The 27,872-nt window shown below is 42.6% G+C and overlaps 1 protein-coding gene and 1 long non-coding RNA gene across 8 annotated transcripts in view; one reads left to right on the top strand and one right to left on the bottom strand.

Moving 5' to 3' along the window:
• WDR93 (WD repeat domain 93) overlaps positions 1 to 27,872 on the top strand; it is a 51,230-nt gene that overhangs the window by 3,611 nt on the left and 19,747 nt on the right. For 2 of the 4 annotated variants that reach the window (XM_040493670.1, XM_040493669.1), the window contains 7 exons: positions 4,358 to 4,702; positions 5,797 to 5,989; positions 7,605 to 7,669; positions 14,847 to 14,925; positions 16,628 to 16,743; positions 18,364 to 18,402; positions 26,091 to 26,175. In XM_040493670.1, the coding sequence (XP_040349604.1) occupies positions 4,400 to 4,702; positions 5,797 to 5,989; positions 7,605 to 7,669; positions 14,847 to 14,925; positions 16,628 to 16,743; positions 18,364 to 18,402; positions 26,091 to 26,175 (880 nt within the window). In that variant the 5' untranslated portion in view covers positions 4,358 to 4,399. The other 2 variants (XM_040493671.1, XM_040493672.1) reach the window with 2 other exon arrangements.
• Positions 14,480 to 27,872, bottom strand: part of LOC121042397 (uncharacterized) — a 40,158-nt gene continuing 26,765 nt past the window's right edge. For 3 of the 4 annotated variants that reach the window (XR_005796164.1, XR_005796168.1, XR_005796166.1), the window contains one exon: positions 14,984 to 16,705. This is a non-coding gene — a long non-coding RNA (uncharacterized LOC121042397). Of the gene's footprint in view, positions 14,919 to 14,983; positions 16,706 to 27,872 lie in introns of those variants that run through there. The other variant, XR_005796165.1, reaches the window with a different exon arrangement.

The following is a 27,872-nucleotide window of genomic DNA, read 5'->3' as shown; positions in this document are numbered from 1 at the left end:
GGTTTTTGTAAAACATACACGTATTTCTGAAAGGTTTAAGTTACCCATTTCCTCTTTTATGGATTGTGCTTCAATGTCATATCTAAGAAATCTTTGTCTAACTGAAGATTGCACAGGTTTCCTGCATATTTTCTTCCAGAAGTTACATAGTTTAAAATTTTACATTTTGGTCTATGATCTACTTTGAGTGAATTTTTGTATATGCTGCAAGGTATAGATCAGAGTTCATTTTCTTTTCCACGTGGATACTGAATTGCTGCAGCATTATTTATTGGAAAAAAAAAACTATCCTTTTGCCACTGAATTAGCTTTGCGCCTTTGTCAAAAATAAGCTGTCTGTTCATATGTGAGTCTAATTCTGGACTTTTTATTTGGTTCCACTGATCTATTTGTGTAGCTTGATGTCAATACCACACTGTCTTGATTACTGTAGTTTATAATAGTCTTGAACTAGGTAGTGTTGGTCCTCCAATTCTGTCCTTTTTTTCCTAAGTTATTTTGGCTATTCTAGGTACTTTGCATATCCATATGAATTATAAAATGAGCTTCTTAATTTCTTAAAAAAAAAAAAAAAGTCCAGCTGGGACTCTCATAGGGATTGTGTTGAATTTTAGATTTGGGAAGAATTGACATCTTAACAAAACTGAGTCTTCTAACCCGCAAAGTATCTCAACCCATTTACTTAGGTCTCCTTTAATTTCTCTCAGCAATATTTTACAGCTTTAAGTGTACAGTTTATACAACTTTTGCCAGGTTTATCCCTATATAATACTTTTGATACTATTATAGTATTTTTTAATTTCAATTTTTGATTTTTGTTGCCAGTATATAGAAATACAGTAGGTTTTTGTATATTGAACTTATATCCTGCAACCTTGCCAACATCATTTATTAGTTTTAGATTTTTTGGTAGCTTTCATCAGATTTCCTATGTAGATAATCATATTGAATAGGAATAAAGACAGCTTTATATCTTCCTTTCCAATCTGGGTAAAACAGCTTCATCGCCCTCCCCAAGCCCCCCTCATCCTATCCTTTTTTTAAATAATATTCTTCCTCCACCCATAACTCCTGGCAACTACTGATCTGTCCCCCATTACTCATTTTGTCTTTCCTAGAATGCCATATAAATAGAATCACTGCACATAAATTTTGAGACTGGTTTCTTTCACTGAGCGTAATGTCTTTGAGATTCATCCATATTTTTGTATGTCAGTAGTTTTTTACTTTTTATTACCAAGGAGTATTCCATTACGTGGATACACCACTGTTGATTTACCCACTTACCCAGTGAAGGCTATTTGGATTGTTTTTTTATTTTTGGCAATTGTAAGTAGAGCCACTGTAAACATTTGTGTACAGGCTTGTGTGTGAGTATTCATACTCCTGGAGTAGATACCCAGGAGCGCACTTGCTGGGTCATAGAGTAAAATATATGTTTCACTTCATAAGAAACTGCCAAATCCCTTTCCAGGGTGGTATCATTTTGTATTCCTGCCCACTTACTCTGCATCTTTATTAGTATTGTCAATACTTTCTTTTTTATTTTAGCCATTCTAATAGGTATGTGTAGTGATCCATAAGTTATTAAGAAGTGTGTTATTTTTGAGGTTTTGCATCTTTCTAAATATCTGTTATTGACTTCTAAAATAATTCTGAGTGGTCAGAAAACATAATTTGTATGACTTGAGTACTTTTAAATTTATTAAGACTTGGCTTACAGACCCGGATATGATGTGTCTTGGTAAATGTTTCATACGTACTTAAAAAAGAAGCTGAACACTGCTGTCGTTGGCTAGAGTCTTCTAGAACACTGCTTCACTGCTCTCTCACTGGTGCTTTCCTTCAGGAAATCTGCTGCTCTCCTGTATTTTGCTCCTTTATTCACATCTTTTTTTTTTCCCCTCTGGCTGCTTTTCAAAATGTGTCTTTATCGCATCTTTAGTTTTGATCACGATGTGCCTTGGTATAGATTTCTTCATGTTTCATTTCCTTAGGACTTGTTTTTCTTCTTGGATCTGTGAGTTTATAGTTTTTATCATATTTAGAAATATTTTGTCTATTTCTACAGATTTTTTTTGTTTCTTCCCTCCTTTGGGGATTTCAATCATACATATTAGGGAACTTCAGGTAACTCCCACACCTCACTTCATTTTTTCTGGTTGTTTCTATTGCTGTATCTTCAAATTCACTAATCTTCTAATTTATTTTGCTCTGAAAGTTTGTGATTAATCAAACGTGTTCTTCATCTCAGACACTGTAGTTTTCATCTCTAGAAGTTCAGTTGGGGTGGGGCACCTGGGTGGCTCAGTCAGTTGAGGGTCCGACTTCGGCTCAGGTCACGATCTCGCAGCTTGTGAGTTCGAGCCCCGTGTCAGGCTCTGTGCTGACAGCTCAGAGCCTGGAGCCTGCTTCAGATTCTGTGTCTCTGTCCCTTCCCCACTCATGCCCTGTCTGTCTGTCTCTCTCAAAAATAAATAAACATTAAAAAGTTTAAAACTAAATAAATAAAAGTTCAGTTTGGGTTACTTTGTACCTTCCACATCTCTACTTGACTTTTCCTCTTTGTTTTTGAACATGTGGAATATATATATATGTGTGTGTGTGTGTGTGTGTGTGTGTGTGTGTATAATGGGTGTTCTGGTTAGTTGAAGACTATACAGAAAGTCTTTTATATTCTGTTGTTTATATATATATACATATATATATACTGTTTTTTCCCTGCTACTTCTAATAGCTGTGTTGACTATGACTCAGCTTCAATTAATTGACTTTTCTCTTCATTATGGGTGTGTTTTCTTGCCTCTGAATGCCAGGTAGTTTTTTTATTGGATCCCAGACATTTCCTTCATTAGATGCTGGATATTTCTGTATTCCTCTAAGTATTCTTTTTTTTTTTTTTAATTTTTTTTTCAACGTTTTTATTTATTTTTGGGACAGAGAGAGACAGAGCACGAACGGGGGAGGGGCAGAGAGAGAGGGAGACACAGAATCGGAAACAGGCTCCAGGCTCCGAGCCATCAGCCCAGAGCCCGACGCGGGGCTCGAACCCACAGACCGCGAGATCGTGACCTGGCTGAAGTCGGACGCTCAACCGACTGCGCCACCCAGGCGCCCCTCCTCTAAGTATTCTTAAGCTTTGTTTTGGTATGCAGTTATTTATCAGTCGTTTGATCTTGTAACTTCTAAGACTGGATTGGCAATGCCAGAGCAGCATTTATTCGAGGGCTAATTTTCCCCGCTACTTGGCAAGACTCTTCTGAGCACTCCACCCAAAGCTTGTGAATTACGAGGCTTTCCATTCTCCCTGGTGGAAACAGGCATTACCCCTGGCCCTGTGGGAGCTCGGTTTACTGTCCCTACCAATTCTTTCAGGTGGTTCTTTTCTCTCATATTCAGACACCTGGCTCCTCTACCCATGCGCCGGAAACATCACAGGTGTACCCTAGCAGGTGAGGAAAGATGACGGCCGCGGGTTTTCACAAGACTTCCACGGCCTCCAGTGCTGACAGTGCAGGACCCCACTCTGCTACATGTTACTCATCTTAAAACAGACCCCATGTGCCACATTAAATGGCTTTATTTAACTATAATATTTGAAAGCCTTTTTTATAATTCGTACAGGTTTGAGTCTTATAAAGTACAGAAACATGATGCCCACATGCAGGCTGGAGCCAGAAAGTTGCAACATTTTTGTGAATGACGAACAGTTTTGATCTTGTGGGGGTTTTGTTTCCTTTTAGTCAATTTTCAAGTCTCAAACATTTCTGTAGACCCTAGAAAAATCTCACAGGCCCTGGGCACTGTGCCTACAGAACTCCTGGTTGGTAGCTGTGGGCTTAGAGAGAAAGGAGCAAATGAGACAGCAAGGATTAGAAGTGCTTAACGGCATCTGGTCGGAGGTGAAAGAAACGAAGGAGAGCAGACGTGGCTCGCTACCCAGCTGGCCTGGGCACAGCCATTTGCGGAGATGGAAGAAGCAGGAGAACGTAGGGGGTAGGCTGGCTTCTAGTTGGGACTGAGACGGACGCTCTCTTAGCAGAAGGAGAAGGGCAACAAGAATACCTAATTCCTCTCCCTGCACCATAGTGCACACACGTCATCTTGGGCTAGCCTGGAAGATGCGACTTGTCAATACCCGTTTCTGCTGCTCTCCTTACTGATATGAAAAGCATATATCCATACTAACATGATACCCATACTAATATGAAGGGCCCTGTGGTAAATAAGGAAAGTGCCCGTCTCTAGAATAAACAGTCCCCATGGGCCTGTTTTTGTGCTAGAAGGGATGACTTCTGTCTGTCTTCTGGTAACTTGCCCTGTTTCTCAAAGTTCCTTCGCTTGCTTCCTTTATCAGCTTTTCAGAGTTTCATAGAAGTTTCCAGGGCCAGCTTCTGTGATGTCATCCCCCGGAGGAAGTCAAGTCCGTAAGATGAGGCTCTCCAGCTTTGTACGAAAGGTGCTGCTGGAGGTGCCGTCCCCAACAGAGCAGGACTGGCCTCAGGACGATGAAAAGGATTTTGCCTTCAAAGATTCAGAACAGGAGCTGGAATCCCTGCCTCAGCCTTACCGAATGATCAACAAGATGGTGAACCTTCTGTTTGACCAGGCTTGGGAAGTGATCATGAAGAGGGATGCGCTGAGGGAAGCGGAGCACGGCCGGGTCCAGCCCACCATCTACCTTCCGCTTGTAGAAAGCAAGGTATGGAGCCGCCGACCAGGAGTCCCTGTTTCCCAGCTGAGTACTAATAAATGAAAACGCCTGATCCGGGGAAGGAATTCCTCCAAGGATCCTTCATTCAATAAGACAGGGGCATTTCTGAAAGATTATAAGCATGCTGTCGTTGATTAAAATGGGTCTCGCAATTGCCCCGGGGAAATGGATATTCTGGTTAGTTGAAGACTATACAGAAAGTCTTTTATATTCTGTTGTTATTTAAAAACACTTCTGAGGGGCGCCTAGGTGGCTCAGTCGGTTAAGCGGCCGGCCGACTTTGGCTCAGGTCATGATCTCACAGTCCGTGAGTTCCAGCCCTGCGTCGGGCTCTGTGCTGACAGCTCAGAACCTGGAGCCTGTTTCAGATTCTGTATCTCCCTCTCTCTGACCCTCCCCCGTTCATGCTCTGTCTCTCTCTGTCTCAAAAATAAATACATGTTAAAAAAAAAAATTAAAAAAAAAACACTTCTGAATATATTAATCACCCTTTTGCTTGATGGTTGAGAATCTGCCAGTGCCTCAGCTATAGCTCTTTCTGCAGTGTTCTAGATGAAAAAAGTACAGGGAATGGGACCACTTGTCCACTTCTCAGAGGGCTCATGGTCAGGGTCAGTGTTGTGAATGTGTACTTGTTTTCTCTGGCTCCTTTCCCCTAAAAGTAGAATGCTATGACTGTCTTGATGCTTGGGCAAGATATTTATTTTATTAAAAAAAAAATTTTTTTTTTCAACGTTTATTTTTATTTTTGGGACAGAGAGAGACAGAGCATGAACGGGGGAAGGGCAGAGAGAGAGAGGGAGACACAGAATCGGAAACAGGCTCCAGGCTCCGAGCCATCAGCCCAGAGCCCGACGCGGGGCTCGAACTCACGGACCGCGAGATCGTGACCTGGCTGAAGTCGGACGCTTTACCGACTGCGCCACCCAGGCGCCCCTTGGGCAAGATATTTAGATGAGCTCTATTTGGGGTGATACTATATCCAGGAAGGACCCGCATGCCTCTCTGAAAAATCAGCTCATATTCTTGCAGATGGGGGCAGCTGAAAAGCATTCCTTTCTTCTTTGTTTTTGTTTTCCCAGCTCAACAAAATGCCAAATTGTATGGCTGTTTCCCAAGACTATGTGTTCATTGGAGGAGCCAAAGGGTTCTCCATCTATAATCTGTACGATGCTAAACGACTGTATATTTGGGAGAAACTTAAGGTTGATGTCACTTCCATCTGGGCCGCAGATCTGGGCAGTGAAATACTTGTTGCTCCTGTGGATGAAACAGGTACTCGTTCGTTTTATTTATTTTTTAGCCTAATTTATAAGTGTCTATAGACCATTCAACTAAATCTCCCTTCCAGGTATGGGTGAGGCCAGACATGGAGAATTCTCCCTGACCACGTAGCATTAACTAACGTCTACAGAACAGGATGGTGTGCCAAGCACTATTCTAACATTACACATAGGATGGCCCATTTAACACTGACAACAGCCCTAGGAAATAAGTACAATTTATTATCCCTGTTTTTCAGAAGAGGCATCTGAGGCACTGAAGTTAAATAACTCACTTGAGGTAACATAGAAGGTAAGGGGTACAGGCAGGATTTGAACCAGCCAACGTGGACCCAGAGTCCCCACCCTTTGGGTATTCAGAAATCTTGCTGCTCATAGAAACCAGGGATTGGTTCTTTTCCCTCAGCTTGAGGATGAATCAGGCCTTCATGAGGACTATTGTATATGGAACCATAGAGAGTCTTGGAGGGCCCTGTTTCTACAGGAGAGTGACCTGACCAGATTGGCATTTTAGGAAGGACACCATGGTAGCAGTCTGAAAAGTCAAAATGAGAGGCAGAGATGTGGTTTTGCAGTAGTTTGCTGGTCCAGGGTTGCAATTCTCTACTATTCCCGAATAAACCCATCTTTTGCTGCTTAAAAAAAAAAGAAAAAGAAAAAAAAGGGCAGGGAGGGAAACCAAGAAGAAGCGTTGCATTCATCGAAGAGAGAAACTATGAAGTTCTGAACCAAGGCACAGGCTGGTAAAATGAAAAGAAAAATGGTGCTGTGTTCATGTAAGATGTTATCACGGGGGAAGTGATGTGAGCGATATATGGGAACTCAACTATTTTCGCAACTTTTCTACAAGCCTAATATTAGTTCAAAATAAAAAGTTTAAAAAGCAAAAAGGTAAACATAATGGCAAAACTAGGCCAGCAGTGGAATATGCGTAGGGGGTAGGTGAGCAGGGATGTGAGTGGGGAGGTGAGAAAAACGGTCCTCCTCTCTGCCTTAGATAATGGGGTGGACGATGATGCCATTCCTTGACAGCAGTCATAGGGGAATAAGGCTTCAGCGGTCTGAGCTGACCACACGCAGCCCTGGGACAGCAGGAAGGGGAATATTGATACTCAGGAGGAGTGGGGCCTAAAGATGGGATCGCATCTATCACGCTGCATTATGTCTACTTGCTTTCACGTCCGTGTGACCCTCAGTGCAGTGCGCTTGAGGGAAGAGAGTGCCTTGGCTGTCCCTGGGACATTTGTGGTCATGGAGCAGATATCCCTCAGATGTTTAGTGGGTTGAGTTAGACCTGCTCACAGGGTGGGCCCTTTGCCTTTGCCCTTCTGGAGTATGGGTATTGGGGCAAGTTATGAGTGTTTTCCAGAGGCTTCCAGGACAAGAGGATGGGCCAGTGTTGGTAGGGAGGATCCAGGAGGGAGAACAGCCTGAACACGTCATGAGAGGGGTGGAGGAAAGCAGGGAGACTGAGATCAGCAGGGGCTGTGGAGGGGCCAGGAGGAGGCCTAAGGACCCATGAGCACACAATGAGAATTCAGAAAGTCAGATATAAAATGCCAGTTCTTCTCTGACTCAATGGTCTGTCACTGATTTTTCCGTTTCAGGTATCGCTAGACTGTTTTATTTTTGTAAGGATGGTCTTTTCCTAATCAAAGCCATCAATGAAGTGGTAAGTTCCTGTTCTTTTCCCTGTGGCTGGGCTAAGAGCTGTAGCAGATGAAGTTTACTTTTAATATAGAGGTGACGACAGCTGTCCTAGAGTAGAAAGATAGCGACTCTCTGGACAGAGCACCTCCTCTAAGAGATCCGATTAAAAGATGCCCCGCCATCCAAGGGCACATGCTGAATGCCTTGGATTCACTTACCATGTTGTCCAGAGAAGACGCTTACTAAGGAACTCCAGTCCAGATTGAGCACCAGACCGACACATTCAACAACTACTTACAGGTCCCTGAATTTTCCAGGCTGCTTCACATCCTGTTCCCTCTGTTGGGAGTATTCTCCTTGCCTCCCTGCCTACCATGTGCGCCTGTTAAATCTCCCTCCTTCCTTACATTTCCCTCAAGACCAGCTCAAATATATCCTCTGAGATACTTTCCCTCTTATGCCCCAAGGACCCGGTCTCTCCCTCCTCTGTCTACCCCCATACGGCACGACTTTCTGTCACAGTGTTTTCTCCACCATCCATCCTATTTGTTTGTATGACTGCTTCTTCTCTTGGACGTAACCTTCTTGAGGGCAGGGGACACTATTCACCCATGCCTCCCTTGCTCCTAGCACACTACCTGTATTCAGTGGGTTCTCAGAAAGTGTTTTGTGACTCAATGAACCCACCATAAAATTTTTAATTGCCTTATAAAAAATACCATTGTCTTATAAAGAATACCATTGATGGGCATCAAAGAAAGTCAGTGGGGAAGAGAAAGTATTTTCAACAAATGATGCTGGAATGCTAGAATAATATGTGGGAGGGATGGGGCACCTGGGTGGCTCAATCGGTTGAGCGTCCGACTTTGGTTCAGGTCATGATCTCATGGTTTGTGAGTTCAAGCCCCGCATCAGGCTCGCTGCTGTCAGCACAGAGCTCGCTTTTGATCCTCTGTCCCTGCCTCTTTCTCTCTGCCCCTTCCCCACTCATGCTCTCTCTCAAAAATAAAAATAAACATCAAAAAAAAAAAAAGTGGGAGGGAAAATGAACCTCAGCCCTACTTTACACCATATATAAGAATTAATTCGAAGTGTGCCTGGGTGGTTCAGTTGGTTGAGTGTCTGACTTCAACTCTGGTCATGATCTTGTGGTTCATGGGTTCAAGCCCCGTGTCGGGCTCGGCACTGACAGCTCAGAGCCTGGAGCCCGCTTCTGATTCTCTGTCTCCTTCTTTCTCTCTCTGCCCCTTCCCCACTTGTGTGCCCGTGCTCGCTCGCTCTCTCTCTCTCACACAAAATAAATAAATAAACATTTTTAAAAGAATTAATTTGAGATGGATTATAGGTCTAAATGTAAAGGTTTCTTGAAGAAAACACAAGAAAATATATTTGCTACAATATTTCTTAGGACATGAAGAGCACTGAATATAAAAGAAAAAATTGGTATTGGACTTCATCAAAGTTAAAAACTTCTTATTCTCACAACAAACACAAAAATTAACTTGAAGTGGGTCATATGTCTATATGTAAAATCTAAAATCATAAAACCTCTAGAAGAAAACATAAGAGAAAGTCTTGTGACCTGGGGTTAGGCCAGAAAGTTTTAGCTACAACATCAAAAGCACAACATACAGGAAAAAACTGACAAGTTGTACTTCATCTAAATTTAAAACTTCTTCTGTAGATGACACTGGTAAAAGAATAAAAAGACAAGCAATAGACTGGGAGAAAATAATTGTAAATCACAGACCTGAGAAATGACTTGAATCCCAAACACGTGATGAACTCTCAAAACACAAACTCAAAAATGAAGGATTAAAAAGCTTTTAAAATGGGCAAAGGATTTGAAAAGAAAAGACAGCTGACCAAAGAAGCTATTTGGAAAGAGAGTAAGATGCTCCACATCCTTAGTCATTGGTGAAATGCAAGTCAAGATCATGATGACCTACCACCGTGCATGTATTAGCCTGGCTAAAATTAAAAAGACCGACCATACCAAGTGCTGACAGGGACACAGACACAGAACAGCTGGAACTCTCGTGCACTGCTGGTGGTCAAGTATAACGGTACAATCGTTGTGGCAGGTTTTATTTTTTTAACTAATTAATTCATTTAATGTCTACGCCCAGCACTGGGCTGAAACTCACAACCCCGAGATCAAGGGTTGCTCACTGTACTGCCGGAGCCATTCAGGCATCCCTTTGGCAGTTTTTTTTGAAAAGTTAAACGTACGCCAACCATACAATCCAGGCATTCCACGCCTTGATATTTACACAGGAGAAATAAGAGCATGTCTCCATGTAGATACGTGCACATGACTGTTTGTAAGCAGCTCTACGCGTAAGAGCCAAAACCCAGAAACACCCAAAAGTCCATCAGCACGTGAGTGGATAAGCCAATTGCGGTATGCCCACACGATGGAATGAACTATTAATATTCAGGCACATGACGATGTGGTTGCATCTTAAAATAATTACGCCGAGTGAAAGAAATCAGAAACAAAAAGAGTACATACTGAATGATTCTATTTATATAAAATTCTAGAAAATGCAAACTAAGGTAGCGACGGAGAGCATCAGTTTTTGCCTGGGGTGCGGTGGGAGGAAGGTGGAAGGAATGATTACCAAGGGCAGGATGAAACTTTTGGGGGTGATGGATATGTTCACGGTCTTGTGATGGTTTTAAGGGATATACATATGTTGAAACGTCAAATTGTACACTTTCAACGTGTATAGTTCGGGGGGTGTCTGGGTGGCTCAGTCGGTTAAGCCTCATGATCTCACAGCCACGTGTCGGTCTCTGTGTTGACGGCTCAGAGCCTGGAGCCCGCTGCAGATTCTGTGTCTCCCTCTTTCTCTGCCCCTCCACCTCTTGCTCTTTCTCTCTCACTCAAAAATAAATAAACATGAAACGTGTAGTTAGTATATGTTATTATATTTCTAATAAAGCTGTTTAAAAAGAATTAAAACTCCTCATCAAAAGATGTTATTAGAGTTCACTCTGTAGCAGGAACTAACTGGAGCCCTGAGAGCCTTGAGCAGCCCCCCTCCCCCACCACTGCCAGCACCAGCCCAGTGACCCTCACACCCCAGGAGGAGCCACCGCTGTCACAGCTGGCCCCAGACAGCATGAGCACAATCCCGAGCAGTGAGGCGGAGGCCCCTGCCCACACCACCTGCCGTGTTGCAGGGAGCACTGGCACCTGCTGGCGGGGACAAGGAGGTCATGGCAACGATGGTTAGGGAACAGTCAGATGGCTCCATATGGAGAACAGACAGGGTTTCATCAGCAGGAAAGACACCAAGGAGGATGTATTTGGATGGTAGATTGCCATAGAGAGTAACCCCAGGAAGGGTCCTTTCAGTGTAGGAGATGGCGAGACGGTGAAGTTTGGTACTGTTGGAGGAGAAAGTGTGTGAGGCAGCAGGTGTTAAGTCCCTGGTGGAGTTCAGCATAAGACAGTACATCTGTAGGGGAACACAGCCACTGTGAATGCTGTCCCCGTCTACGGCTAGACCTCCATGCAATCACCAGCAGGATCCCACCTAGTGAGAGTGGGGGAAGGAATGAGGGGTCAGAAGGTGCCCCTGAAGGTCAGGCCCCGCAGCATTGGGCCCGGTGCAGGCAACAGTCCCTACCTGTGTACAGGCAGAGACCCGCCATACCACACCAACCCTCCTGCGCAGGGAGAATGGATGGAGGGGGTTGACAAGCAGGGCGCAGAACCAGGTACGCCAGTGAGAGAATCTGTATTGGGGGAAAATCAAGATGAGAGCCAAGGTCAGCAGCCACCTCAACCCCGCAACTTCTGTTACTAATGCAAACGCCCAGAAAACCTAAGCCATAAGATGGCAGAGGGACAAAAGCAGCCAAGAATTCGGGTGAGACTTCCTGGTTCCCAAGGCGGAGCAGGGCGGGGCTGAGTAAATGCAGGCTTACCAACTCTTCCACCGCCCGCTTCAGTCCTCTGACAAGACGTGATCAGGAAAAATAAACCACCTGGACTACACCAAGATAAGAGGTGCACGGTGAAGGAATGCTTCGACAAAATGACAAGGCAGCCTAGGGAATGGGAGAAGGTATCTGCAAACGATACACCTGACAAAGAGTTTGGATCCAAAATAAACAACGGACTGATACAACTCAACACCCAAAACCAAATAATCCAATGACAAACTGGGCAGAAGACATGAACAGACATTTCCCTAAAGAAGACATCTAGACGGTCAATTGACACATGCAGAGATGCTCAACATGACTCATCATCAGGGAAATGCAAATCGAAACCACAATGAGATATTGCCTCGTACCTCTCAGAATGGCTAGGCTCAAAAGCCCAAAAAGACAAGTATTGGCAAGGACGTGGAAAAAAAGGAACCCTCGTGCACTGTCGGTGGGAATGCAAACTGGTGCAGCCACTCTGGAAAACAGTATGGAGGTTCCTCAGAAAATTAAAAATAGAACTACCCTATGACCCAGCAATTGCACTAGTGGGGATTTAACCAAAGAAAATGAAAACACTAATTCAAAAAGATATACGTACCTCTCTGTGTCTACTGCAGCATTATTTACAGTAGACAAATTATGGAAACAACCCAAGTGTCCATCGACTGATGAATGGATACAGAAGATGTGGTATATACATACATACACACAATGGAATATTACTCAGCCATAAAAAGAGAATGAAATCCTATCATTTGCAACAACATGGATGGAACTAGAGAGTATTATGCAAAGTGAAATAAGTTAGAGAAGGACAAATACCGTATGATTTTGCTCATATGTAGATTTTAAGAAACAAAAACAAACAAAGAAAAAAGAGAAACAGACTCTTAAATACAGAAAACTGATTGGTGGTTGCTGGAGGGGAGGGAATTGGGAGACGGGGGAAATAGAAATGATTATGAAATCCCAGCAGTAAGGGGCAAACGAAAGATCGGAGCTGAAGACCTTGTTTTTCTACTGTTGACCAGACAACTGGAACTAGTGTCACTATTTATGCCAGCATCTGGGTTTTTTTAATGTTTATTTATTTTAAAAAATTTGTAAATGTTTATTAAGAGAGAGAGAGACAGCATGAATAGGGGAGGAACAGAGAGAGAGGGAGACACAGAATCCGAAGCAGGCTCCAGGCTCCGAGCTGTCAGCACAGAGCCCGACGCAGGGCTCGAACTCACAAATCCAGAGATCATGACCTGAGCCGAAGTCGGACGCTTAACCAGCTGAGCCACCCAGACACCCCTGTTTGTTTGTTTATTTTGAGAGAGAGTGCGGAAGCAGGAGGGGGGCAGAGAGAGGGGGGAAGGGAGAATTCCAAGCAGGTTCTGCACTGTCAGGGCAGAGCCCCATGTGGGGCTCAATCTCACCAAATGCAAGATCATGACCTAAGCAGAAATCAAGAGTTAGATGCTCAACCGACTGAGCCACCCAGGTACCCCTGATTTTTATTTTTACCTGAAGATGTCTCTTTTTGGTAATACCAAATGGGTTTTTCAAAAAGCCTTTTTTTCCAATATACTTTTTTAATGGTTTTAAAATTGTTTCGTATCTAGCCAAGTTGAGATTTTTAAGCACCTCATTTTTAATTTGCAATAAAACATTACAACTTGATTTTTTTTCAAAAAGTCAACAAAATGCAAGCACCTGTTAATAAAGTTCTTTTTTTTTTTTAATGTTTATTCATTTTTGAGAGAGAGAGAGAGAAGGCAGGGGCAGAGAGAGAGAGGGAGGCACAGAATCTGAAGCAGGCTCCAGGCTCTAGGCTCCAAGCTGTCAGCACAGAGCCTGAATAAAGGCCTTAAAAATAATAATACTTATCTTTGGGGCACCCAAGTGGCTCAGTCAGTTAAGCATCCAACTTCAGCTCAGATCATGATCTCACAGTTCATGAGTTCGAGCCCCACATCGGGCTCTCTGCTGTCAACACAGAGCCCACTTTGGATCCTCTGTCCCCTCTCTGCCCCTCCCCTGCTCATCCTCTCTCTCTCAAAATAAATAAACTTAAAATATTATACTACTACTAATTATCTTTGTTATTATAAAGATACAATTAAGAAAATTAAAAAGCAAGTCATAGACAACCATAAACATGGAGTCTCTCACCTGGCCTGAAATTCGAGTAGATTTCATACTAGGGTTACAGTCAGTCTCTACTTGCTATGGACTGAATGTTTGTGTCCCCACAAAATCCGGGTTGAAATCCTAATCCCCATTGTGATGATAGTGGGAGGTGGGACCTTTGGGAGGTGTTTAGGTCATGAAGACAGAGCCTTCATCAAGGACAAGGGCAAGGGATTAGTGCCCTTATATGAGGCCTAGGAGAGCTCCCTCAACCCTTCTGCCATGTAAGGACACACCGGGAAGGTGGCAGGCAGGAAATCTGTGAACCAGGAAACGGGCCCTTAGCAGGCACTGCATCGGCCAGGTTCTTGCAGTCCTTGGAAATCTTAGATTTCCAGCCTCCAGGACTGTGAGAGATAAAGGTTCATCGTTTGTGAGCCATCCAGTCTATGGTATTTTGTTATAGCAGCCGGAACAGACAGAGGCACTGCTAAGGTCCAGATGGAGCCTTTCTTCAAGTGGCTGACCAGAGTTTTCATTTTTTTTTTTTTATTTTAACGTTTTTTATTTATTTTTGAGACAGGGAGAGACAGAGCATGAACACGGGAGGGTCAGAGAGAGAGAGGGAGACACAGAATCTGAAACAGGCTCCAGGCTCTGAGCTGTCAGCACAGAGCCCGACATGGGGCTCGAACTCACGGACCACGAGATCATGACCTGAGCCGAAGTCGGCCGCTTAACCGACTGAGCCACCCAGGTGCCCCTGACCAGAGTTTTCAGTAGAACTTTCTTCATCTCATTTTGAATAACTGAGTGCTGGCACAGGTCTTTAGAGTTTGCAGATATGACCAGGAGAACAGATAGTATGCAATCACCCCAACCATCTGGAGTATTTAAAAAACCAGGAAATAAGTCCAAAAACGTTTAGGCAGAAAATCGAGTTCTGCTTCTTTACATACGATCTTGACCAACTCCTGTACAAAAATGGGAAGTATGAAGCATTTCGAGGCATCTTTTTTGACTCACGAGCTTTAAAAGGACTCATGTTTCCTGGTGTGAACCCCAAGAGACCCCGAAACACACTCCCGTCCGTCCTCAGGCTGAGCTCCCTCTTTCCGCCCCTCTCTTCTTCCCAGGACGATACCAGCAAGCAAACCACCTGTCTGAAGACGGAGATCTCCCACGGAGGCGACTTCGCAGCCTTCCTCCTACAAGGCAAGATTAACCAAAGGTGGTTGAGAAGGTTCAGATGTGTAGTCTCTTCCAAATGACCACCTTTTTTCCAAACGTTTTATTTAGAAATAATTTACAGAAACGTTGCAAAGATTTACAGAAGAGCTATAAAGATAGGTACAGAGTTCCCCTGCACCCTTTGCCCAGCTTCCCCAATACCGACATTTAATGTGACCATTTGTCAAAATTAAGCAATGACATTGGTACAATACTATTAACTAAAGGGTTTTTTTTTTTTCTCCCAGATTTCGCCAGTTTTTCCACTAATAGTTCTGTTCCAAGGCTCAGTTCAGGATATCATATTATATTTACTCATCGTGTCTTCTTAGTCTACTCCCATCTATGACAATTTCTTGGTCTTTGTTTTTCTTGACCTTGACGCTTTTTTGAAGAATACCGATTAGATATTTTGCACTATGTCTCTCAATTTCAATTTTCCTGATATTTTTTTCAGGATTCAACTGGGGTTAAGGATTTGGGAGAGATGCCACAGGGGTGAAGTGCTCTCGTCACTGTATATCAGGGTGTATGTGCTAGCGACATCACCTAACAGGTGTCTGCCAGATTCCTCCATTGATAAAACACTTCCCTTCCCATACTCTGTTAGAAGCAAGTCACTATACCTGGACCACACTCTGGGGCAGAGGATTTAAGCCTCTCTACCTCTTTGAGGTAGGAGGATCAAAGAATTTGGAGGCATATATTGAAACCACCACAATAATGATAAACACGAGGCAACGCACGTATCCTGGGTCCCCTTAAAGGATGGCCACCAGTTCCAGCATTCATCCTTGGATCCTACCTGCTGTAATCATTACTATGGTGATAGGACATATTTTATTCAAGTGACTGCTTGATTTTTAACTTTGGGCCTCTATTTATATTCTTGCCCCGGGCCCCTCAAATGTGAAGTGCTTGAGAGAAAGCGTATACTTCATCATGTTTTATGCATCAAAGGAAGCTTTTATACTCTTTAGTAGTTCCTGGGGCTGCCCCAACCAAGCACCACAAACCGGGTGGCTCAAAACCAAAGATATTTATTCTCTCACAGGACTGGGGGGCGGAAGTCTGAAATCCAGGTGTCCAGATGATTACTTTCTAGAGGAAACACTGAGCCAGATGCCCACACCATGGGAAAGCAAGCCTTCCCAGGTTGACAGGAATTCCAGATAGGAACTGAGTGCGTTTCTATGATGAGTTAAAGCCCCACAGCCACTTCCGTGGGTTGTGACTTCCTCTAATATCAGCCAGGAGAATGCTCTTGAGCGATCTCTCCCAATTCTAGCCCTTAGCCATGCCCCTCTCAGTTACTGAGGCTGTTTATACCACCGTCCTCCCCAGACGGGAAAAGCTGTAAGACAGAATGTCACTGGAATTTACCATTTGGAGCCTAGAAAACATGGGGACCGGCCAGAGCAGGCAGCTTGGTTAAAAAACAGTCATATCAGCGCTGTGAGTGGGAGGGGCCCTGTTTCCTTCAGGTGGCAGAGGCCCGTCGGTCGGGGCTCACCAGCTCTCCAGGAGCAAGGACTTGCAATGACATCTCCTTCCGTTTGTCAAAGTTGCCGTTCCGAGGGCGCCAGCAGGTCTCTGGGCCAGGGGTTCTGAGAAGACAGGCCATCCCTCACAGGAGACTTCTCGCCTGCTCGAGATTGCTCAACGGGTCCGTGGTTTCCCAATGCAGGAGCCGGAGAGATTTGGCTGGATGTGTACAGATTGCCCAAGGAGTCTTGGCTCAAAGAAGTGGAGCACCCCCAACTTGCTATAAATCCAAAGAAGAAAGTCAGACAGTTGCAACTGGTAGGAGACATCTCCCTTTCCCATGGATAGGTTTCTCCCTACCCTTGACCCACATCCAAACTAAATCCTCCTTGGAATTTCAAGATGAAGGGGGCCCTACAGAGGCTGTAGGAGAGGACAGCAGGTGCTCCGGCCCACGACTCCAAAGTCGATTTGCTTTGGTTACAATGAGATATTAAAAAATAGAGGTGTCTTCAGCAGTGGGAGCCCCTCTGTCTCTGGTCTGAGAGTTGCCTCTGCACCAAAGCCGCTCCCAGGCATTTGGGGGGGGGGGGGGGTCATCTTTTATCCTGACTCCTGCCTCATTGGTAATTTTTTTCCCCATCTGGGCTGAAATAATCCTTTCATGCCTTGCATTCCACTGAATTTCCCAGATTATGGTATAAACAGGTTGTTCTTGATATATGGGAATACAGTATATATATTTTTCACATTCTTAGAAATCAGGAGCTCTACCGTTTCAGTTTATTTATTTTTATTTTTTTAGTTTTTTTTAAGTAATCTCTACGTCCAGCATAGGGCTCGAACTCACAACCCCGAGACCTCGAGTTGCATGCTCTACCAACTGAGCCAGCACAGGCCCCCACTTCAGTTTAATTATATGTGGACCTTGTGCTGTGTCTTTAAAATATAGTTCCTCAGTAAATATTATTCTGAGACCTGGTCTGCTCATCCATCCAATATGCACTTACTAGTTTTTAACCAGCAACAATTATTAATTGGGTGAGCTTTTAAAACACACTGTATCAGGTGCAAAAGACTTATGAACTTATTAATATAGGAGAGTGAATTTGAGACTCACATTCACCACTGAGTTCACTGAGTGGCTTCAAACAAATGCCTTTTCTCCCCAGTGAATGTCTTCAAAGAGGGGTGTAGTCCTGATCACTGGAAGAGTTACCAGCCCAGAGATCTTCCTCCTCTAAACTCTTACAGAATTTATTCCTCATACCTCTTTTTTGGCATTTCCCCATATACTACCTTGAATTTTAGTTATCCTTTTGTGCATGAAAGGTTTGTTTTTTTTTTTTAATTAACTAGATGATAATTTTCTGGACTGTTAAGAACACACCTTCTACTCCTTATTAACCAACTACACAGTATCATACTCCGTATCCAAAAGATACGTTTTGAGGGCTTAATTTATTATCCAACTGGGAAAACTACCTTGGAAAGGGGATGTTTCTCACCATAATTCACTCATTTCCATAACTGAGAACCAACCAAATAACACCAGTCCCAGGGGTAGTCCTGGTACTGTGACTTACATGTAGAGTTGGTTAAATAAAATTGCCAACATCGTCAATATATTTTGCCAATCAGGAATATTCACTTCGACTTAGATTTTTATAATGGCTTCCTGACTGATCTCCTTACCTCTGTTCATTCATTTTTGCTCGTATCATTACTTCCAGTTTCCCCTACTACATTTTAAGATCTTAGACAGTACGGATCGTGTGTTAAAAATCCTGCAGGCCAGAGGATCACACAAATATCGGTCCTCTGTTTCTTTCTACAGGTCACTACCACCAACAGTAACAGGGGAAGAAAGAGATTCAGAGGAGGTGGGGGGACGTACATCAAGCCTATTGTGAATTAATTTCTCACTTTTTTCCTCAGAATACTCCTGACTCTGTGACTTCAGATAATTTGGAAATGGTAAGGAACTTTATGCATTTTTTTAATGTTTATTTTTGAGAGAGGGAATGAGGCAGAGCGTGAGCAGGGGAGGGCCAGAGAGAGGGAGACACAGCATCTGAAGCAGGCTCCAGGCTCCAAGCTGTCAGCACAGAGCCCAACGCAGGGCTTGAACCGTGAACCGTGAGAACATGACCTGAGCCGAAGTCGGACGCCCAACCCACTGAACCACCCAGGCGCCCCAATGGTAAGGAACTTCAAAGAAAATCTCCAGGGAGACAGATTCAAGTCGTATGCTATAGATTTTTATTTTGACTTGAAATTTACTTTAAATATCAAGTATACTAGTGAAATGTTCCAACAGGGCACTCTTTTCAGATACTCTGTGACTTAATCTCATGCCTCATCCATGGAGAGTTGTCCCCTATCCTTGAGGATAATTGACCCAAGTCAGTTGTCCAGAGACAGATTTCCAAGAAGACACGGGGGGTTAAATTTCAGGGCCCCTCACTTGTATGGCCCCTTCCAAGGCCCTGTGAGGGGTCTGACCACTGTGTTCACATTTTTTTGTAAAATTAGCAAAAGTAATATTTTAACCAGTCACTTAGGACCACTGTGTGTTTTCACTCAAACTTCCCCTGTCACATTTCCCCCCATATTGGGTGGTATTAGGGTGGCCACGGGCATTTCGTGTTGAAAATTTTGTGTTCTTTCTTTTACAGAGGCCCCTAAAATGTATATACTCAGGTCCCATGAAACCCAATTTGCCCCTGCCAAACTAACAGCCCATTCCACCAAGCCAAGTTTCTTGGGGGGCTTCATCTCTGTATTGGGATACCTTAGAGAATAGAGTGGCTTCCCCGGGGCGGGGGGCTTCCCAGCTCTCCCTTTGAGGCCGAGAGCACACCATGCTTTCCAGTGTGTGTGTGTGGGGGGGGGGGGTGTGCAAACTAATGGAATACAATGGCATCTCATGTAATTTTCACTGATCTCTTCATATTTTTTATTGGCCACTGAGGTTTTCTTTGAATTGCCTGCCTGTATCACTTGCTCGTTATATGTTTCCTTCCAGTTTGTGGTTTCCCTTTTTCCTTGGTTTATGTGCTTTTCTGTTGTAAAGAAGTTATAAGTTTTGATGCAGTTGGAGTTTTCTTTTTTTTTTTTTATACCCATCGCACGTAGTAGGCTTTCCCTACCTCAAGGTTATAAATCAATTCTCCTGTGGTTTCTTCTAATAATCTCAGAGTTTCATTTTTGACATTTCCCTCTTTAATTCATAGGGGAGTGTCTTTTGTGAACAGAGTGAGGAAGGAGCCAACTTTCATCTGTTTTTTTTTAAGTAGCCAATTGTCACACAAATATTTTTGAGTCATCTTTTCCCATTTGTTTTGAAATGTGACCTTTTATCATTCCTATTTTATTTCTATGTTCTTTATCCTATTCCATTAAAATACTCATCTGCCTGCACCAAGACCTTAATGAACTTTGGAGCAAAACTGCCAGGATTCTAATCTCGTCAATGCCACGTGCTAGCAGGGTGACCTTATTGTGTATTATCTGATTATCTGTTCTATTTTCCATGTTTTTTGTTGTTGTTCTACCTCTGGGGAGAGCTCATCTGCTCAGTGTCTCCACTCTCTGAGTTTTTCATTTTTGCTATCATATTTTCATTTACAAAAGCCTCCCCCTTTTTTCTTTCTTTTCTTTTCTTTTCTTTCTTTCATAAATGTTAATGACTTTCCTAAAAACATTTATGATAATTTTTGATGTTTCTTCTCCATGTTTGGTCTATTTCCCCAAAGTTGCTTTTTTCCCTACTATTTGTTTTGGTCTCTGTCTTTCCAAACAGATACTTTCTTCACTTGGCTCTCTACTCCTATCTAAAGGTAGGGGTCACTGAGAAACTGACAGGAAGCCAGCCCTGTGGGCATGGGTGGGGCTTGTTAACCGGTTTTGCTAAAGGATACCCCAGCTGGGCTGCAGTGTTGGGACACGCTCCTGTCTGTTTCCCCAGCTATCCTTAAGTAGAGCGTGCCTATGAAACACCTTTCTAAGCCAACATGGGGTAAAGTGAAGAAGCAACTACCACTAACTTACGTGGGACAACGTTTGAGCATTCCCAGACCCCCAAAATAACCTCTCTTAGGCTTGCTAATGTATGTACAAGATAAATCGACATGAAGCACAGATGCTCACAGACACCGGGGAAAGCTATGGCACGTGGCGCCCACAGGCTGGGTGCAGCTCCCCGGGAAGGACGTGGGCGAGGCCTCGCTTACCGCTCAGTGCAGGTGCTGCCTTTACTCTAACAACCCAGCTCTCACCTGAGTTGCAGAGGCGGTTGGGGAACATGCCTTGGGGTGTGGGAGGGGTGACCTCAACATTCAGTATGTAAACTTTAACTTCATTCTGTCGGCTGCATGCAGTTAGGGAGTCTAAGAGTTTAAAAGCGTCTTAAAGAGATTTTCACCCAATCCTGTTGAACCCAGAGACACCTGAGCTGCCATTTTCTTGAGTCTTTAGGGCCTTTGTGATGTGAATCAAGTGACTCCCAGGCTTTCTCCCTTACTGGTTCAGATCTTTCTTGGGTCTGCTAAATCTTTTAGCCACCTGCTTCCCAAGTCCAAAATTTTCTTGCTTTTGTTTCCTTTTTATTCTCTTATTCCTTCTGAGTTTATTTTTTTAATGTTTATTTTTATTTTTGAGAGGGAGAGACAGAGCACAAGCAGGGGAGGGTAGAGAGTGAGGGAGACAAAAGCAGGCTCCAGGCTCTGAGCTGTCTGCACAGAGCCCAACGCAGGGCTCGAACCCACGAACCCTGAGATCATGACCTGAGCCGAAGTTGGACGCTTAACCGACTGAGCCACCCAGGCACCCCTATTCCTTTTTTAAAAAGCACCTTCCTGTCATTTTCATGGGGTTTCAGGAAGGAGAGGTGTTAAATGTTACCTGTTCACACTACCATCTATATTTTCTAGCTAGTTATTGCTGATCCGAGGCTGTATCAGTATTCATCAACTCATTTGCGCAAAGAAGTTGTAAGGATATCAAGTTTCAGAGAACTGGAAGGCACAAGGGAGGGTAGGCAGTAAAAACATTGTAGCCAGGACTCCACTACCACTACTCCTGACCATCACCACCCCCCCAAGAGACACAGCCACCAAAGGTGATGCTGGGCTTTCCATGACGGCTCTGTCACTGGGCTCTTGACATGGCCACCTCCACTGTGAATAATTTCTCTCCTGCTTCTGGATCTCTGTGTCACTTCCTCAAGAGTCCCAGTCCCAGGCAGGAGCCCACAGCTGGTTGAGCCTTGGTCATGTGCCAACACCCTAACCTCCAAGGGACAGAAAGAAGAATCTGGTCCCTTCAGTTCCTTAGAGGGAGACAGATTCTCCCAGACTCACACCATAGGTGAGTCCCCTCAAGGTAGAAAAGATGTTGAGGGCTGGATAGCCAAAATGATGACAATGGCCACTACACTAGTACATAGGGAAGCTATTGATTTTTGTATGTTGATCTTATATTTGGCCAAGATTACGGTGAGGTCAGCAAAACATAGACACTGTTGGGGTCATGCAAGTGTGGGGGTGGGCACCTAAGAGTGAGTGCCTCCTGAAAGTGCCTCACTTCCTTTATTTACCCTAGTCTCAGGACTGTTGGCCTTTCTACTGAAGTTCTAATGGTTTGCCAGCTGACACTGCTGGATTTTCCAGCTAGACAACCATAACTATAAATACAACTTTTCCTCTCTCAAGTATTTATTTCTCCTATTTATTGTTCTTGCCTTGTTCTATGTTCTAGGATCTCTAGTAAAATGCTGAATAGTCATGGTGTGATAGACTATCCAGGATATAACAGGGGTCCTCCAACTGTTTGACTATTATGCCCGAAGCTTACTATAGGCATTTGAAATAAATATCCTTTATCAAGATAAGCATGTGTTCTTCTAGCCTCCGTTTGCTAGGAGTTTGTTGTTTGTTTGTTTTTTAATTAGGAATGGACATTGACCAAATACTTTCTCCTCATCTTTTGAGAAGAGCTTTCTTCCTTCATCTGCTTCATCTGCTTTCTTCCTTCATCTGCTAATGTAGTAGGTTGCATTAATAGATTTTCTAATGTTGAAACATTCTTTGTAAAATATGTTTTAATGTTTATTTATTTTGAGAGAGAGAGAGAGAGGCGGGGGGGCAGAGAGAGAGCGGGACAGAGAGAAACCCAAGCACCCTCCATGCTGTTAGCACAACGCCCAGAGCGGGACTTGATCTCAAGAACCGTGAGATCATGATCTGAGCTGACATCAAAGGTTGGACACTTAACTGATTGAGCTACTCAGGTACTCTAAAACTTTCTTACTTCCATTCTTGGGTAATCCATGCTTGATAATAATTCATTTAATTATACTTCAGTGTGTTTTGCTAATATTAAAGTCCTAAATAAAATACCAGCAAAGCAAACTGATAGTTCTGTATTCATAGATAGTATCTAAATTCAAACACGAGATTGGCCTATAGTGGTGTTTTTTTTTTTCTTGTGGATTTCTTAACACAATTTTGTATTAGTGTTATGCTAGCCTTGTAAAGAAAGTTGGATGTCGTTTTTTGTTTTTTTACCTCTAGGTCTATAAAAATCTTATGTTTTCAATTTCTTCTATGGTTATTAGTCCGTTTCAAAAACTTTTGAGCCAATTTCAGTCAGAAGTCATTTATTAGTGTAGATATATAACTATAGATATATGTAAATATGTTTCTCCTATAGTATGAAAATTAAAATCTGTCTCTTACATTATTCCCCTTCCTTGTTCATAATGGATCTAGCTCACTGATTTTTTTGTTTTGTTTTGATGTTATCTATTTTAAGAGCGAGAGAGACAGAGCATGAGCAAGGGAGAGGCAGAGAGAGAGGGAGACACAGAATCCAAAGCAGGCTCCAAGCTCTGAGCTGTCAGCACAGAGCCAACGCGGCGCTCAAACTCAGGGAATGTGAAATCATGACCTGAGCTCAAGTCGGACGCTTAACCGACTGAACAACCCAGGCGCCCCCTAACTCACCGATTTTAACTTGCCAATATTTTGTTAATTTTACATCTGTGTTCATGAAGGATATTTTTTGTTTTCCTTTCTTCCTCCCTCCCTCCCTCCCTCCCTCCCTCCCTTCCTTAATATTTTAAGTAATCTCTACACCCAGTGTTGGGCTCAAACTCAAAACCATGAGATTAAGAGTTGCACACTCTACTGACTGAGTCAGCCAGGTGCCCCAGTTTTATTTTCTTCTAACATCTTTTGGTTTGGTATCAGGATGATGCTGACCTCATATAATAAGTAGAGTGTTCCTGTTTTATTTTCTGGAAGAGTTTGTGTAGAATTGGTATTATTTCTTCCTAAAGTGTTTGATAGAATTTACCAGTAAAGCCATCTAGCCATGGAGTTTTCCTTGTGGAACTATAAATTCAGTGTCTTTAGTGACAAAGGGTCATCTCTTTCTCCTTAAGGTTTTTTTTGTTTTTTTGTTTTTTTTTTTTTTACATTTTTATTTATTATCAAGAGACAAAGAGAGAGCATGAGCATGGGAGGGGCAGAGAGAGGAGGAGACACAGAATCCAAAGCAGACTCCAGGCTCTGAGTGGTCAGCACAGAGCCAGACGCGGGGCTTGAACTCATAAACCGTGAGATCATGACCTGAGCCAAAGTGGGCCGTTTAATGGACTGAGCCGCCCAGGCACCCCACCTTCTTTAAGTTTTTATTTAAGTAATTGCTACCCCCAACATGGGGCTGCAACTCAAACCTCGAGATTAAGAGTCACACACTCTTCTGACTGAGCCAGATAGGCACCCTGGTTAGGTCTTTCTTTTTTTTTTTTTAATTTTTTTTTCAACGTTTATTTATTTTTTGGGGGACAGAGAGAGACAGAGCATGAACGGGGGAGGGGCAGAGAGAGAGGGAGACACAGAATCGGAAACAGGCTCCAGGCTCCGAGCCATCAGCCCAGAGCCCGACGCGGGGCTCGAACTCACGGACCACGAGATCGTGACCTGGCTGAAGTTGGACGCTTAACCGACTGCGCCACCCAGGCGCCCCAGGTCTTTCTTTTTAAGCAAACTTTCGTATTTTGTGTCGTTGAAGGAACTTGTCCATTTTTACCTAAGTTATCAAATGTATTGACTTAAAGTGGTTAATATTCTCTTATTATCTTTTTATTATCTGTAAAATCTGTTTTGATGTCCTTTTCTTCATTTCTGATGGTGGTAATTTGTGTTTTCTCTTTTTTTTTTCTTAATTAGTTTGGCTAGAGTTTTGTCAATTTTATTAATCTTATCAAAGAGCCAGTTTTTTATTTCTTTGTCTCCACATTTTTGTTTTGTTTTCTATCTGACCAGTTTCCAATTTGATTTTTATTATTTCCTTTCTTCTGCTTACTTTTGGTTTAAGCTTTTCCTTGCCTTCTAGTTTCTTAAGGCAGAAAGCTAGGTCATGTATTTGAGATCTTCTTTTCTGATACAGGCATTTAGTGCTATAAACTTACATCTAAGCACTGTTTTAGCTGCATTCTTTATATTTTGATGGGATGTTCCCATTTTTAAAAATACTTCAAAATACTTCCTATTTGCTTTTTTTAAAATTTCTTGTTTGACCAGTGAATTATTTAGAAGTATATTAGTGTCTAAATACTGGAGATGTTCCAGATATTTTTCTTTTTTTGGTTTCTAATTTAATTCCATTGTGACTAGACAAAATACTTCATATAATTTGAAACCTTTTAAATTTCTTAAGATTTTATGCCCAGAATATGGTTTATGTTGTTGGTAATTGTTCTGCATGCACTTGAAAAAATGTGTATTTTGCTGCTGTTAGTCAAGTTATTTATGTCTGCTTTTCCTTCTATAGCCTTACTATATTCTTCCTGATTATCTGTCTGTCCTATCAGTTATTGCGAGAGGAGTATTCAAATATCTAAGATTACAGATTTATCTATTTCTGCTTTCACTTCAATGAATCTTTGCTTTGTGTATTTTGAAGCTCTGTTATTAGGGGCATAAACATTTGGAATGTTATGTCTGCTTGATGAATTGACCATTTTATCATATTCAGTGAATTTTTATCCCTGTTAATATTCTTTTCTCTGAAATCTATTATGTCAGATATTAATATAGTCACTCCAACTTTCTTTGATTAGTTTTACAAGACGGATTTTTACTATGCTTTTAATAGATTGGTGTCTTTGTGTTTAAAATGAGTTTCTTTTTGACAACATATAATAGGGTCTTACTTTTTTTTTTAAGTTTATTTTTGAGAGAGAGAGAGCAGGGGAGGGGTGGGGGGGGGAAGGGGGGCGGGGAAACAGAGGATCTGAAGCAGGCTCTGTCCTGACAGCAGAAAGCCCAATACAGGGCTGGAATCCATAAACCATGAGATCATGACCTCAGCTGAAGTCGGAAGCTTAACCGACTGAGCCACCCAGGCACCCTGGGTCTTACCTTTTTAGACAATCTGACAGTCTCTACCTTTTAATTGGGTAGTTAGGCCATTTATATTTAATGTGATTGTTGATGCATTTGGATTGAAATAAATCACTTTGCTATTTACTTCCTATTTGTCACATCTGTTTTTCTTCCTTTCCCTCTGTTTCTGTCTTCTTTTGGGATGTGTTTTTAATGATTCTGTTATATCTCCTTTGTTGGCTTATTAGCTGTGCCTTTTCCTTCTTGTAGGATATAAACATTTGTTTTAGAGAAGACATTAAGTTGAGTCTGCCAGTTCACATAATGAAGATCAAACCACCCAAACCAGTTACAGGTTAGTATAATTCAACTAATACTCTTTTTATTTCTGATATTAATTTCTGTTTTTTTTCTTTCTTTGCTTTCCTCCAAATTTCCCAACTTTTCTAGATATTAGCAGCAATATCTAAATTACAAGTATAGTTCTGAGGAGGAAATTTTTTTAAAAGTCATAAGCTCTGGGATCTAAGGACAAAAATATAAATGTTACAAGGACATAGTTAACCAACAGAATTGGAAAATCAGGAAAAACAGGCATCTAGCTGGAGTTCATCCATTTCTATATTCCTGTGTTAATGCATTCATCAGGATTTGCTGAGTGCCAATGAAGAACCAAGCACACAGATGAGTAAGACACCTTTTCCATACCAAAAGCTGCTGTTCTACCAAGGGAGAATAAGAGGAAAGTGGCATTGTAGGATATGATAAGTGCAGCAATGGGGAACATTTAGGACCATGAAAATATAGAGGAAAGAGTGACCAACTCTTCCTATGGAGGAGGCAGAGGGTTTATCAAAGGAAGGGACATTTGGGAAGGTCTTTTTTTTGCCGGGGGGTGGGGGGTGGGGTGGGGGTGGGGCAGAGGGAGAAGGACTTGAAGGACAAGTGGGAGTAGGTCAAGAGGGGCAGAGGAGAAGTCCATTGTAGGCAGAGGATAGAGTATATCCTCTCAATACCTGCCCAGAACCTCAAAGATATATCTATAGGAATGTTCACTGCAGCATTATTTATAGAGGCAAAAGACTAATTAAATAAAATCTGGTACACTCATCCAAAAGAATACTTTACAACTGTCAAAAACAAAGAAGGAAATTCAAAAGGCCAAGAATAGCCAATTCACTCTTGTAAAAGAACACGATGACATGATTTGCTCTATCAAGACTTATTATAAGGGGCGCCTGGGTGGCTCAGTCGGTTAAGCGTCCGACTTTGGCTCAAGTCATGATCTCGTGGTCTGTGAGTTCAAGCCCCGTGTCGGGCTCTGTGCTGACTGCTCAGAGCCTGGAGCCTGTTTCAGATTCTGTGTCTCCCTCTCTCTCTGACCCTCCCCCATTCATGCTCTGTCTCTCTCTGTCTCAAAAATAAATAAACGTTAAAAAAAAAAAAGACTTACTATAAAGCTATAGTAATTAAGACACAATAGAAAAATAGATAAGTGAATAGTAGATAGATAGAAATATATATAGAGAGAATATAGAAATATAGATAGAAATAGTATACAGAATATAGTAGTAGAAAAATAGATAAATGAAACATGATAGGCCAGAACAGACCAAGACATAAATGGACACTTGATAACTGACAGAGGTGACATTACAGAGCAGGCGAGAAAGGATGGTCATTTCAATAAATGGTGCTGGCTGTCCATATGGAAACAAAAGTGAGACTCGACTCCTGCCTCCCACCATACACAAAAATAAATTCCAGACGACCCATAGAAGCAAATATGAAAGAGAAAACAGTAAAGCTTTTAGAAAATAATATAAGACAGTATCTTTATGATTTCATAGGAAAAGACTTTTTATTTTTTTATTTTTTATTTTTTTCAACGTTTATTTATTTTTGGGACAGAGGGAGACAGAGCATGAGCGGGGGAGGGGCAGAGAGAGAGGGAGACACAGAATCGGAAACAGGCTCCAGGCTCCGAGCCATCAGCCCAGAGCCCGACGCGGGGCTCGAACTCACGGACCGCGAGATCGTGACCTGGCTGAA

The sequence above is a fragment of the Herpailurus yagouaroundi genome, unplaced genomic scaffold (assembly GCF_014898765.1).
Source record: "Herpailurus yagouaroundi ecotype Mexico unplaced genomic scaffold, PumYag 185, whole genome shotgun sequence".
In the NCBI taxonomy this organism is placed as follows: domain Eukaryota; kingdom Metazoa; phylum Chordata; class Mammalia; order Carnivora; family Felidae; genus Herpailurus; species Herpailurus yagouaroundi.
The sequence above is the reverse complement of the archived record's forward strand: the minus strand, read 5'-3'. Positions and strand labels throughout refer to the sequence as shown.